The sequence below is a fragment of the Daucus carota genome, chromosome 9, assembly GCF_001625215.2.
Source record: "Daucus carota subsp. sativus chromosome 9, DH1 v3.0, whole genome shotgun sequence".
NCBI lineage: Eukaryota > Viridiplantae > Streptophyta > Magnoliopsida > Apiales > Apiaceae > Daucus > Daucus carota.
Window position 1 is genome coordinate 9,501,950 of NC_030389.2, and position 13,199 is coordinate 9,515,148.

Sequence of the window (13,199 nt, forward strand, 5' to 3'; positions counted from 1 at the left end):
TCAATAATTGAAAGAAATAAACCAGAAAAACAAAAGAAATAGTCCGGCGCTTTCCACCAGTAAAAGCCGATGGAAGCCCCTCTGATAATGGCGACGGCTACTTCGAGAGGATTTTAGGGTTTGTGATTTCCTCACATACAAGTTTGTTACTTAGATATGTTACTAATTCAGTTCTCTGTTCTAAAAATCGGTGATTAATCACGATTAATCACCTTGTTCCGTAACTCGTCGAACTGATTAAATTTCCGATTAATCACGGATCAATCCGATTAATCTCCGATCAATTACATTAATCCCCGATTAATCTTTGTTCCGTAACTTTACCGATTAAGTCCGATTCCTGCTTTCTACAACACTGATTCAATTGTATAAATTGACTTATTTAATTAGAGGCCATGGTTTCTAATATTCTCCGATCAGTAGCGTCAACCAAGCTATTATCAGATGTTTCTAATGTTGCGTCTCTACAGTTGTGTGATTATTTGTTCCAACTAACGACTATTTACTGGATTGATCTAACATGTCAAATACATTTCCAGTTATTAGTGAATCCAGAGGATTTTCGGTTGTCTAGAATGCAAGAACCTTAAATACAGTATTAAATCAGATAAAAGCATCAGCAATGGCTGAGTTCGTGTATGGTGTGAGCAAAACAATAACACTAGTCCTTACAAATATTAAACATCTTCACAGCTCACAGCAGCATAATCTTTTCTGCTAGTATCAGAATATATTTATGCATTTGGTACGTTTTAAAACAAAATTTACAACAATAACAACCAACTTTACATGTTTGCTATATCAACCAAAAATTATGATGCAAACTCATCTGATTCTCAAAACAAAAAAACTTTACAATCTGATTTCCCTCACTCTCACACACTCCCAGACCAAAAAAGGGAAATGCAACCAATCAAATCAATTTAATGGCATTTCATGTTCAATATGTGTAAACTAAACAAGACCCTTAAGCCTCTCAATCTATCTGCTGTAGCAGGAAATGAAAATCTGATCTCTGACGAAGGAGCGGAGGTGGCTCCACGTCGGATAGGCTCACGTCTAGGAATGAACGCGATATTTCTTCCATAGAGAAAGGAATGCTGGCAATCAGTGAGTTTGTATTAGTGACATAACTCGGAAAAATAGTGCATTGGTAGGTGAATTATGTATTAAGCTTGTTAATACCTTGAATCCACGTCGAGTAAGAAAGAGTTGTTTGGCACGCTTATAGAATCTTCTGCCATTACTGCTCTCATCTTCGCGATCACCTGATTATTTAACATGTCAAAATAAGTTTCGCGAAACTGTAGATGATGTCTCTTCTAGGTATTAGATTAAAACTGATTATGAATGCGTGTGTACTTTTTTATGACATATATTTCAACGCATTAGATGATCTGTTTATGATCATAATTATAGTTATGATGTTTCTCTGTGAGAATGTGAAATAATTTTGAACATGTAAAATCTTCATACAATTATGAGTAGTATGTAGTAACATGTTGGAAATGAATTACCTCTGTTGACAATCCTTGTGTTCCATATTTGTCATCCCAGAACATAGTTCCAATGCGGTATACTTGAGGAATGCTCAGCATCTGCATCAAAAGACAAAAAAAATTCAGTAAGGAGTCAGCTTTCTTTATTTGTTCTGATTTTGACCATAATTATGTTGTGATTTGGGCAACTCTTGAGATGGATTTTCATATTCGTATAAAGTCTAATATTATAAAAGAGTTCTTGTTAACCAGTTTGAGTAAAGGCGAGGTAATTACCGGGCAAACCTCGTTAGTAATCTCCTCTAGTGTCTTTTGGGACTTTTGATGCATTACCTGCATATTTGAGAATCATTGTATCAATTTTCTCATCCCGACCTCCTTTAAAGATTTTATGTTGTAAGTGACATTGTTCAAGGTATCATACCAGAAATCCTACGGCTTGTCTTATGTGTTGTAGTTCATCCCATGAAGATCCAGCAAGCTGTTTATCAGATAAATTTATGTAAATATTACAATTTAATCAATTTATTTTTTTTGCAATCGTAGCATACCTGATCTGCTGCTTTTATACACCATTGCTCAAATTCTTGTAAACCCGCTTTTACGTATTCTCCATTGCTAAAGGAGCAACATTCACGCCGAAGTAATAAGCTGCAGAATCACACAATTTTTGGTATAAGAACAATTCATCCACTATAGCATATCTGACCAAATTATACACAGTAAATTTCGTACTAGGAAGGATGAGCTACTTTACCTATTGAAAAGTTGGACATTTATAAATGAGAAAACCTGAGTGTAGATTTTTCTTGTGATAACAGAAGACACCTGCATTATGGTCATTAGTCAAAATAAAATACAATCCTTTGGTATGTAAAAAAGGAAGAGTGCAGAAAATGTGTTTTCTCAGCTTACATAGTTTTCGGACAGTATTTTTAGTGTACTATCCATGCTTTTGACAATACTTTGCCAATGTATGTTTGATGCTTGCTGCTTTGCTACTATGTTGGAATGGATAGTTCTAGATGAACCTCTTATAGATCTGATCCTTGTAGATCTAGGTGCCTGTAAATGGCTTTCAAGGTCTTAACTAAAAACTTAATGAAACTTGTTAAATGAGAATAAAACTCAAGTAAAAAATGCATACTTGTATACATAAGTTTAGAAATGGGCTAATATCTTTCTTCAAGCTATCACGTATTAGTCCATATATTCTTTCAACACAAGCGGTTAAGTGCTGCTTAAACAACAGAGCTGGATACTTGGCTTCTATTTTCGATTGTGTGTTTGGCTTTCCCTCCATTCCGCTGTAGCCACTGGAAATTCCCCCGCCCATTGACGATGCACGAAACCCCTAATACATTTAAGGAGACATGTAATAAATTTAGCCAATGCATCTATATTAGTATCATAGTACTGTTATCAGTTTCCTTTTTAAGCTCTAACGTAAAAAGCTTACTTGTGCCATTCTACCAAACAAGGTTGTAGGTGAAGCTCGATGACGTTGTGAAGACACATTTGGCGCATTGCTTGCCTTGATTGTACTTTGCAGAAGGAACAGAAGGGTAGAAGTTGTCGAGAGCCAGAATGCGAGATCTTCAACACTATCTTGATCCTTTAAGGATTTAAAAGAGCTTTAATTTCACTTCGTCAAAGGGTCCATATTTCTAGTATATAATCTGGTTTACTGTAAGTTGTATACTACCTGAATAGATGATCGAATGGTATGAATTATTTTGTCAAAAATACTGGTCTTGTCTGCCTCAAAAGATCTCCACTGAAGAAGTGTTTTATACACAATACAAGCTGCAAGTGGTCTGCTCTTGTTAAACCTCTTATCCTCCATAAGGCACTTGATTAGTACATCATGATTTTCCTGAATGTACAATACAATATGTTATTGGCAATATGTCGAAGATGGCGAAAAATGTAAAGTGTTTCTAATTTTCGAGTACATGCCTGCTGCCTGTCTGTTAGGGATCTTTGCTTGCTTAGGAATGTGGCTGTGCTGGCTATTTCCTGAAAGTAATATTTCAAACGAGTAGTAAGATATGAAAGCATATATTTTGATACTGTCCATTAAAGTTTATGCAAGGAACTTTGATATACTTTTGTTGTTTGCTCCTCTACTTTTGTTGTTTCTTCCTGTATTTTAGCTGCTTCGTTCTTGTCCTCGTTTAAGTGTCCATTATTCAGACTCTGCACACCTTAGGAGTTCAATAGATTGCATTTTGACAGTAAAGAATACCTATATAGGAATAATTTAAGTTTACCTGTGCTGGTGGCATTGCCTGTTCCAAGACAGGTATTTGCTCCACCACAACCTTCTGGTTACGAAGAAACTCATTTTCTGATTCTAGATTTTTAATCCTGCTTTTAAAACTGAAAGACATAGAGATGCTTTAGAATTGTTGCATTTAGTGTCTAGTATTAAAAATTAAGCCCTGAATTGCAAATCCCTGTCCCAGATTAGATCTGGAGTTTCAATATTATTAATAATTTTATATTTAAATTTAGTACAAAACTGATTCGCTATGAATAGAAATTAATATTATTACTGCCTGTTACAAACTTATATACATTGTAAGAATATGTCCTGATGGCATGCTGAGGAGAGTATGTAACAGAGGATAAATCATGGTACAATGTGAAGGCAATAACTTTTTGAGAAGACAATAATATCTGTGAACACAATAGAAACAATTCTGACTAAACTTTATGTTTTTATTAGAAAAAACTGAGGTTGAATGTGTGTACGCCGCTTTCTTATATATAGTTATAATGATCAATGTGCTATTATACTACTGAAGATCACTATGGCTGCCCTTAATCTATATTAATATCTATGCCTCCTGATATGTACTTGTAATGCATTAATGGAAGGGGGCACAGGGCAGTGCATGTAAAGTGTGTACCCAACTCAAGAACCGTGCCCTGATTATAATAGCATGTGTCGTATGTTATAAAATAGTCATTCATTGTATAAAGCAGCTAAGCAAGATTATATCTCTTCTTGTTCCAACTTCAAGAATGCTATGCATCTGATGTACCTATGTGAACATCAGCTTCAATAATGAAATTAATCTAGAGATGCATATTCTTACAGTTCAATTTCTTCGGAGAGTTCCTCATTGTTGGATGCAACTAAAGCCTGCTGACGAAGAACCTGGTTCTCAGATTCGAGGTTGGACACATTTAATTCTAGCCTGAGAATGAGCACAAACCACATAAACAGAATATTATAATACAGGCACAGCAGGTATCTTCTCTCTTAAGTGCAATGATGCAACTACCTTTCAAGTGTAGTCTGTAGCTCTGCTAGTTTCAACTGTGATTCCTCTACTTCTTTTAGTCTTTCTTTGCTCTCAGTTTGAGCTTCATTAAACATATGCTCAAACTCATCAGCTCTCTTTCTCAATTCCATTATCTCTTCCTGCATGTATAGACTTAGTATTACATAACGTTTACCTTTCAGTGTTACCGTTTTGTCCCCCAAAATTTTAACTGCAGTGAACTAGAAAACTAAATTCATGACAAACTTTGTTTCATAAAACAGTGACCAGAAACCAGATCATATGCATCCTTGTTATGTTCGATGGTATAGTGACATGTTATAATGCACAGGAGGCAAAACTCAAATTATTTTACCTCCAGCTCTTGATTTTGACTTGTCAGTTGCTCCAACTTTGTATTGTCCACAACTGGTACCTCTTTAATAACAGGAGGGGCTTGCTCAATAGCGATCTTTGCTGCTTCTCTCTCGTGTATGACTGCAGCACGTGCTTCCTCTAGTTGTTCTTGGATTTCATTTAGAGCATTCTGCAACTTTGTAATTTCTTGGCCCTTTGCTTCTTCAAGGTCAACCTGTAAGAGTCCAAATGTTAGCAAATATGCTGGACAGACAAACTTTCCCCTGTATATTACTCGGCGCCATAATCATCTGGTTACTTATTTTTCAGATATCTGTATCAGCAGTGGTGTACGAACTCTCAAGAAACTTAACTAACCTTCATGTACTAACAGAAATTCCTTTCAGGTTGTATTTATGGAAAAGATATACGTCCTCTTTGGAAGTTAGAGGTTTTAGGGGAACTTAGAAGTTTGGGCCATATTAGAGTTTGACCAAGAGAATCATCTAAGTTTGGTGTTTGGTACTTAGCAGATTGTAATAGCGGCTTGGATTTAAAAAGCTAATTTTCAAAAAACTGCTTTGAGGAGCTTTTCCAATTAGAGGTTTGATATGTATCTACTTAAGATGCAAAAAGCTAAGTAACAACTATTTACCAAACAATTTCGTTTAAAATAGGTATTCAATCCGCTAGTCAAAACAACTCTTCCAATCTGCTAACAGTTAACCGCTATTTGCCAAATAGGGCCATAAGGCAGGATACCCCTATCGAAATTTAGTGGCATTCTACTAGCTGGTTATTAATTGGTTTAAATGTCTAGAAGAAGAAAATATACCCGCAAATGCTTTTCAAAATCTATTCGCCATGTTAATTCCTCGACACGTTTCTCCAGCTTGTCCTTGGCCTCCCTAAGGGCCCCTGCATCTCTTGCAGCCTGCATTAGGTAAAAGTTCAGTTGCAACCATTTTAACATATACAACTGCGCCCGAAATTGTGCCAGAACTTGAAATTTGGTTCTGTGATATAAAATGCTCACCATCTTCAGTTTTCTAAGCTCCAACCTTGCGATTCTTGACCTCCAAAGACATTGAAGTATGAGATTTGCTTTCTTCTGTTGGTTATATGTCGAACGTGCATAAAATACTCGCCATTGAGTCTGTAAAATGCAAACATTAGTTGAATAAATTTTGCTGGTAAATGTTACTTATTGTTCTATTCTTATTTTCAGAACATATAAAATTTAGAAATGTAAAGTAATTATGATAATAAGTACATAAATAAACTTTTTTAACTAAATCAAGTGACTTGAGATGGATTGTGAACTTGTATGTATCTTAAAGAAGATGAGGTTGTAGGACCCTTGCTTTTAATAGAATGTAAGTATGCATGAATTGCATGTGTATGATAGCCTGTCATAATGTCATTTGTTTCTAGGCTCTCACAAAATGTGTCTGCTTGACTTAACTTTCATTATTCATTTTGGACTAATCCTATTCAGTGTTCACATTTCTTGAGTTTCAAAAACCTTAAGTAGGGCGAGCTAAGCCCAATGGAAACTCACCAGAACCGACTGGGATAAATCTTTTCTAGTTCAGGAATTAAAAGAAATAAGAGAAATCCTTAACTAGAACCAGTAAGTACCTGGATTGTTGTTGCAGCCCGGTTTCTTCTTCTGTGCCTGAATTCATTTCTGGCGGCCATGGATCGCAGTCCAGTTTGAATAACTACTGCCGCTTCCTGTAATTTCTTATAAGATTTCCTTTGTGCACAAGCTCGTGCATGCTTCTGTATACGTATTGAAGCAGCATCCTCCCTCATGTGTTCATAAAGCTTACGTGCAATTTGAGCTGTAGAAATCCACATATAAAAATTTATTGTTTGCTCCAAATTAAAATCCTTAGTTTCACGAAGAAATTTATATACTTCTAGGTTCAAAGAAAATGTGTTTAGCTACTTAAGATGTTATTTACCTCTCCAGTGTTTTTGCATCTGAATTGTAGCCCTTTTAAGGGTAATGAATTCCTTTCTGGTGAGATATGTTCGGATTTGTCTCTGTATGCGTCTTGCAGCAAAAGCTAGAATTTCAGCTCTTCGTGCATCTAATTCAGCCATTTGCCCTGCTCTAAGAAACACCTTTGTTTTCCCAATCTGAAGTAAAAACAAAATAAAATTGATGAGGCCATACAAAAATGAAGCACACTGATGCTGAAATACTTCTAGTACAAAGCAATTTTTTTATACCTGATAGCCCTTTAACCCCATCCTGTCACAGATAGCAACACATGCAGATTTCTCATCTGATCTGCATGAGGGAAATAGAATAAGAACCTTGTAATAAAAATTAATAGTAAGTGCATATTATTACTGCAACTGAGAAAAGTTTAAAACCAATTATGTTTCGGAGAGAAGAAATTAAGAGCAAAAAACATGCATCTCTTTAGGAAGCAGTTATAAGCAAGTTTACTTATAAAGGTCTCAGATTCCTTTCATATTAATAGAATATAGTACAGTAATAAGAGAGGTGTATAGTAATGGTATACCCATCCAAAACATCCGGAGATAACATTCCAAATCGTTCAAGAAATTCATCAAATGACCGCTTTGTTGGATACCCTGCACAGCTGATTCTAATTGCCTCTAATACACCCTGTCACCAACAGCAGTTAGTTGCCAATGCAAGTTGAACTGATAAACTTAATAGTGCTGTTAAGGAAATTGGAAATTTTTACTTACGCCACATCTTAATTGGTTAATGACATTGAAGTTCTCAAAAATTCCTGGCTTCAGAACTGAATTAGGCTTTACACATCTGATGTAATGTGGTTCTGTTGTGCTGAGAGTTTCCATTAAACTTTGTAATTGTTGCTGGATCAGAAGTATAAAGTTATACACCAATCAGTTTTTTTAGGATACTCAAACAGAAGGCTTTTATTATGAACAAACTAAGCTACCTTGAAACGGGTGCCAATGGAAGAGAATTTTGACTGTTTAGATGTTTCCTCGGCTAATGTAGGAAACAAATTAGCAACAAAACTGCACTTTGAGGCATCAAGTAGAGCTTGATGCTCTGCTATGACATAATCCTTATTCTTATCCAGAAACTGATCAGCTACGTAGGTAACCTGTTTCACAAAAGCATTTCAGTTATTAATTAGTTGTTTCAATAATTTTTTTGTAAGGAAAATAGATCAATGGCTGTACTTACATCTCCAGCATAATGATTTATTGTAAAATCAGTTCGTGCAAGTTTCGGCTTGCTAAAGCGTTTATGGTTTTTGTATGTCTGGTACATCTTTTGCGCAAACGTCTCATGGGTGGCCTTTGGAAACATACTGCACAATATTAAACTTTGGTATCAGCTTATCTTAAAACACATCCATTCATTATGTGTAATTTTTAGATCTCTAAGCGAGACAGTGTTGTTCAATAATTTAGATGATCATTGCATGCATCATACAATGATCATCTAGATTTCAGTTCTATCTGTACATTTACCTTACCATCATGTGCTCGACTAGTCAACTGATTCTTGGTTCTTATAAATTGTTTAAGCAATACAGTTGCTTAGGATAGTGTAAGGGCGCTATTTACTTACCAGGCCTCGTCGAGAAGAGCTATGATACCACCAGGTTTCTGCAATCAGGCATGCAAAATTAATTACAGATATATCATTACAGAAGACTTTAAGTTTGATAAAGTTAAATTTTTCATGAGTTCACACCTTTTCTATAAGATCTAAAACATCTTGGTTGTCCACAAATTCTACATAGCTCCAGTTGATTTCTTCCTTTGTGTACTCTTCTTGCTCCATCTTGAAAACATGCTGTAAAAATACTTATATATTTATATACAGATTACAGTAAAGAATGTTGCATATATGTTATGTGGAACTGCATAGTATAATGATTGTAGAAATTAATATAATAAAGAATACAAATAAAAGTAGGTATTACTTGATTAAAATGCTGTTGGAGCTTTTCATTTGTCAAGTTGATGCATAACTGCTCAAAACTGAGAGAATAAGCACATTGTGAGGTTCTCTTGTTAATAAAAGAATAATTGTAGTGAGAAGCCAGTTAATACTGGTATAGAGTACCTGTTTATCTTGAAGCTTTCAAATCCATAAATATCAAGGACTCCAATTATGCTTTTCGCCGTGGGATCCTGGCCAATCGAATTGTTTATTTTGTCCACGAGCCTGGATTAGTTGATTAAAGTAGTAAAACATCATTTTTTGGCTTGCTCTTCTGCTATGTTTTTGAATTAAATGAACTTGATGTTTATATAATCATATACATAAGTATTGCTTTTCTAAAGCTGCTTGGCGCAAAATTACTTTCTTAACTAATCTGCTTGATTCGGAACATGATAGAATTATTCCTCCAATTAATAGGTATATATTGCAGCTTATAAGTTCTGAACTTTTATAGTTACTGACATTCAGTTGCTTAAATTTAAAACTTCTACAGTTCTTTCCTATAGGATTATCTAAAATGTATCATGAAGCTTTAACTTAGTACTAGAAACCACTTCTAATGAAGACAATCCCTAAACACAAAGTAGTGTGTGATTAAGTTTATTTTTATATAATACAATATTCATATGCATATTGTTTCTTTATTCCTTTGGTATTACTAATATTCGTTTAGGTTTCTATCCTTTATCTGTAATTTGTAAATGAGGCTAGCACACTTAACTATGTTGGTTTTCTATCGGTCTATCAATTGACACGTGCACGTCTAGTAGACTAGTCATCTCAGTTTTGCTTATTTTATGCTTCTATGGTGTCTAATTGAAACATAAGTAGGCAACAGCGTGGTAGCAGTTTGGAGAAATTTGACGCTGATGCCATAAAAGTGGAAGTGTATTAAGTTACCAATCAAATAGTCTGGAGTAGATAGTCTTTGCCAAGGCATCACGACTCAAGACAGCTGCAGCTGGATCCAGTGGTTTTGTAATGTTCCCATCTGGAGTTACAATCACACGCTGGCAAAGTGAGTCTTCTAGTGACTTCTCATCGCACCTGAATATAAACAAATGAAGGAGGATTTTAGTAAATTTTTGAGAAATACACGTGACAAATCTAATGAGCCAAGTAAAAGAGTTCAGACATGAGGAGCTCTGCAGCAGTCTGCAGATGATAGAGTGATTTTTCATCTTTCAGTTTGGAAGAATCAAATTCCTTGCCTTTGACGAAGTCAATGTTTCCAAGATGGAGGATAGCAGCTACAACGCGAAATATAGCATCCTACAAAACATTCAAAGTAATTAAACGATACAGATATCATTCATGGTCTTGGTGTCTCATAATTTATGCTGTTTTTTTCCATTAAAGTGAAGCCATGCACCTGCTCATCCTCACTTATCCCGACAACATCCATGGCATTCCTAGTTTCCAAGTACTCCCTTGCATCATCCACATTTGCCACTTCATAACAATTCGTCTGATTAAGATAGTGAAATGACCTTGGGTCTCCTAATTTAAATTTCTTGGCTTCCTGAAGAGGAAATAATATAACTTAGCTGACCAAGTTCATACTATTCAACTAGACTTAAGAATTAGCTACTAGTTATTGAAGCAACCTCTGGTGGTGCTGCACAGAGCATATAAAAGCAGTGATAATTCCTCTCAGGATCGGACACTTGGCAGACACGTGATCTTTCCAGAAGATATGTTCGGACAGCAGCCCCAGAAATCTTTCCATGCTTGTCAAACTGAATCTCTACAAATTTACCAAATCGACTGGTACAACCACTTGGTCATTTAAACACTTGTAAAATGCTAGATGTAATAAACTCTGTATTTTCATTAAATTTGATGGTACTTCCTAGTAATTCACCTGGAATTGTTGTTCTTTACTGTTTTTGCATTCCCAAATGCTTCAAGAACTGGATTGGACTGAAAAAATGGTACCTATTAGTTTCCACCGCGTATGTTTCTATAATGATTCAAATACGAAGACTAAATCACAGACCTCCAAGACTTGTTGTTCCACTGTTCTGCCCTCGGTTCCAGATCTGCCTCCCATGAATGCAAGGTATCTCATTAGCATTTTTGTTGTCTCGGTTTTTCCAGCTCCACTCTCACCACTTACTAAAATTGACTGACTTCCTTCTTCATTTATCATAGCCCTGATAATGTACATTTAGTCAATAACCGTCTAGCTATCCAATCCGAATAGGCAATGTTTCTTCGTATCCAATGATTATGTAGCAGTACCTATAACAGTCATCGGCAACAGCAAAGAGATGTGGATTTAGTTCACCAAAAGCGGCTCCCTTGTACTGCTGCATCATGTGGGTATCATACAAATGTGGTAACCTCCGGAAAGGATTCACAGCAATCAGAATGTTCCCTGTGTAAGTCTGCTTAGGAGAACCAATGATTAGATGCATATAGATATTATGCACTCAAAGGTGTTGATCTTTGGATCCTGTACTAGATTATTGTTCATAATGTGGCCACTAGTTGGCTTGAGTTCACATACTTTACTAACCAAAACAAAAACTCACATAGATTTCATTTATAGCGAATCGTGAAGCAAGGTTCTCAAGCACTCCAGGCTCATGGAGATAGGCTAATTTGGTCATGTCATCAACTCCAGCTGGTGGTGCTTCAGTGTCCTTGGGGTATATCTTTGATAAATCCGCAACTATCTGAAATCGAGTAATCAACAAGATACTGAATTTGTATCATTATATCCGATTTCACTAGTATACTTCTTTTGTAAGCAACAACCCTTTAATCTCTTGTTTATTTGTTGAAAAACTAGAAAGTATCAACTCAGGTAGGGACTTAGGAGAGCAATTTAATTTTAAAATAAAAATTTTAGGGGCAGTTCTGTGGCATCTCTTATTTCTGTAATTTGGAAACAGTAATCAGTCATACTAAAGTTCCAGGGTTCTGATGCTGATCATGGTAGGGATTTCGTGATCATCTTAACACAATTTTGCCTAAAACAATACAGCATTATTCAAAAAATAAGTCAGATGGTAGAGTATTTATAGGATTTATTGCTGAATGTCCATTCTGGACAGGCAAACAAATTCTAGGTTTTTCCAGTTAGAAGTTGTTCAAATTCAGGAGCTTTTATGTAAAACATGTAGTAGTATTTACTCAATCATTCACTATTCCAAACTTAGTTTTCTTGACCATATCCTTTCCATGATTGCTTGCTCTGAATCAAGCAAAATAATTTCTTAATCATCCGCGACAGTATATTTAAAATATATAAAATCCCTGGAGCAGTACCAGTGCCACCAAATTTCAGTTTAGATCATACAAGGAAATATAATACAGTCTACAGAATCTCTATGATGTCTATGTTTTATTGTAAAAAAATATCAAATTGTCATGCCGTAGTTCTGAGAAATTAAGGATATGATCTTGCTGCTTACTATACTAAAATAAAATTTCTAATAGATTGCATCTTTGCTTACTGTATTTCCATTTGTGGTGACTATGGTGGCATCCTTCCCTTTGATTTGTGTAACCTCTCCGTCGATCCATGCAACTTGAGGATCCTCAACCCAAACGTGCGATCCAACTATGATGTTTACAGGAGTTCCCTAGATGATCAAGTAATCAGCAAAAAGAATTAATCATTTTTTTCACTTTGCAACCAAAAAGGTGTCAGTTAAATAAAGATGAACAGAATTAATGTTCCGCGGGAAGCTTACCATTGCTGCAAAGACTATCTGATCATTAAAGTGCTAATCCAAGAACATAGAATTGCTGAAAACTCCCTTGATATCTTTTCTGAGAGAGGAGAAGACAGGGAGAAAGAGGTGGGGATAAAGAGTAGAGCTAGTGTTTAAAGAAATGATGGGGTGGTGGATAGTAGAAAAGAAAGTAACAGAGAATGCTGGAAAGGAATGTGTCAAAGATTTCGAAAAGCAGAGGAAATACAGGTGGTAAATTCAAAAGATAAAGGGAAAGTTGTCGCTTTTTCGGTTGGTCCACGTTGGATGATGATGTGGCACCAGTGGAATGATCCCAGATATAAATTTTGTATCATTTTCAGTTTGGCCAGTTGAGCATTTTCATTTCTCTGTGGAAGTTCATCTCCAG

The 13,199-nt window shown here is 35.7% G+C and overlaps 1 protein-coding gene across 2 annotated transcripts; it reads right to left on the bottom strand.

Annotated features, from left to right (window-relative positions):
• Positions 1–699: 699 nt before the first annotated feature.
• On the bottom strand, positions 700–12,950 carry LOC108202613 (myosin-12). 2 transcript variants are annotated; one of them, XM_017371090.2, is made up of 40 exons: positions 12,809–12,950; positions 12,569–12,697; positions 11,642–11,785; positions 11,349–11,494; positions 11,104–11,260; positions 10,969–11,027; positions 10,712–10,871; positions 10,477–10,626; positions 10,240–10,376; positions 10,005–10,151; positions 9,225–9,326; positions 9,082–9,139; positions 8,850–8,951; positions 8,724–8,761; positions 8,334–8,460; positions 8,080–8,250; positions 7,862–7,993; positions 7,669–7,775; positions 7,370–7,430; positions 7,099–7,276; positions 6,770–6,975; positions 6,165–6,284; positions 5,964–6,062; positions 5,148–5,363; positions 4,793–4,932; positions 4,604–4,705; positions 3,773–3,881; positions 3,609–3,698; positions 3,459–3,518; positions 3,205–3,375; positions 2,959–3,114; positions 2,647–2,853; positions 2,415–2,564; positions 2,257–2,327; positions 2,051–2,150; positions 1,924–1,980; positions 1,776–1,832; positions 1,518–1,598; positions 1,186–1,268; positions 700–1,100 (listed from the first exon to the last, which is right to left on the bottom strand). In XM_017371090.2, exons 1-40 carry the CDS (start codon positions 12,809–12,811, stop codon positions 977–979), a joined length of 4,707 nt encoding a protein of 1,568 aa, XP_017226579.1. In that variant the 5' UTR covers positions 12,812–12,950; the 3' UTR covers positions 700–976. The 2 variants fall into 2 exon arrangements, with proteins under 2 accessions (XP_017226579.1, XP_063940449.1); XM_064084379.1 differs by having other exon boundaries at positions 5,964–6,284.
• Positions 12,951–13,199: the final 249 nt, after the last annotated feature.

Excerpts from the sequence above, each read along its gene's own strand:
- LOC108202613 (XM_064084379.1), bottom strand. Across the intron at positions 9,327-10,004 it reads TACTCCAGACTATTTGATTG|GCTCGTGGACAAAATAAACA; the intron begins GTAACTTAATAC and ends CAACTAATCCAG. Across the intron at positions 3,519-3,608 it reads TAGAGGAGCAAACAACAAAA|GAAATAGCCAGCACAGCCAC; the intron begins GTATATCAAAGT and ends TATTACTTTCAG.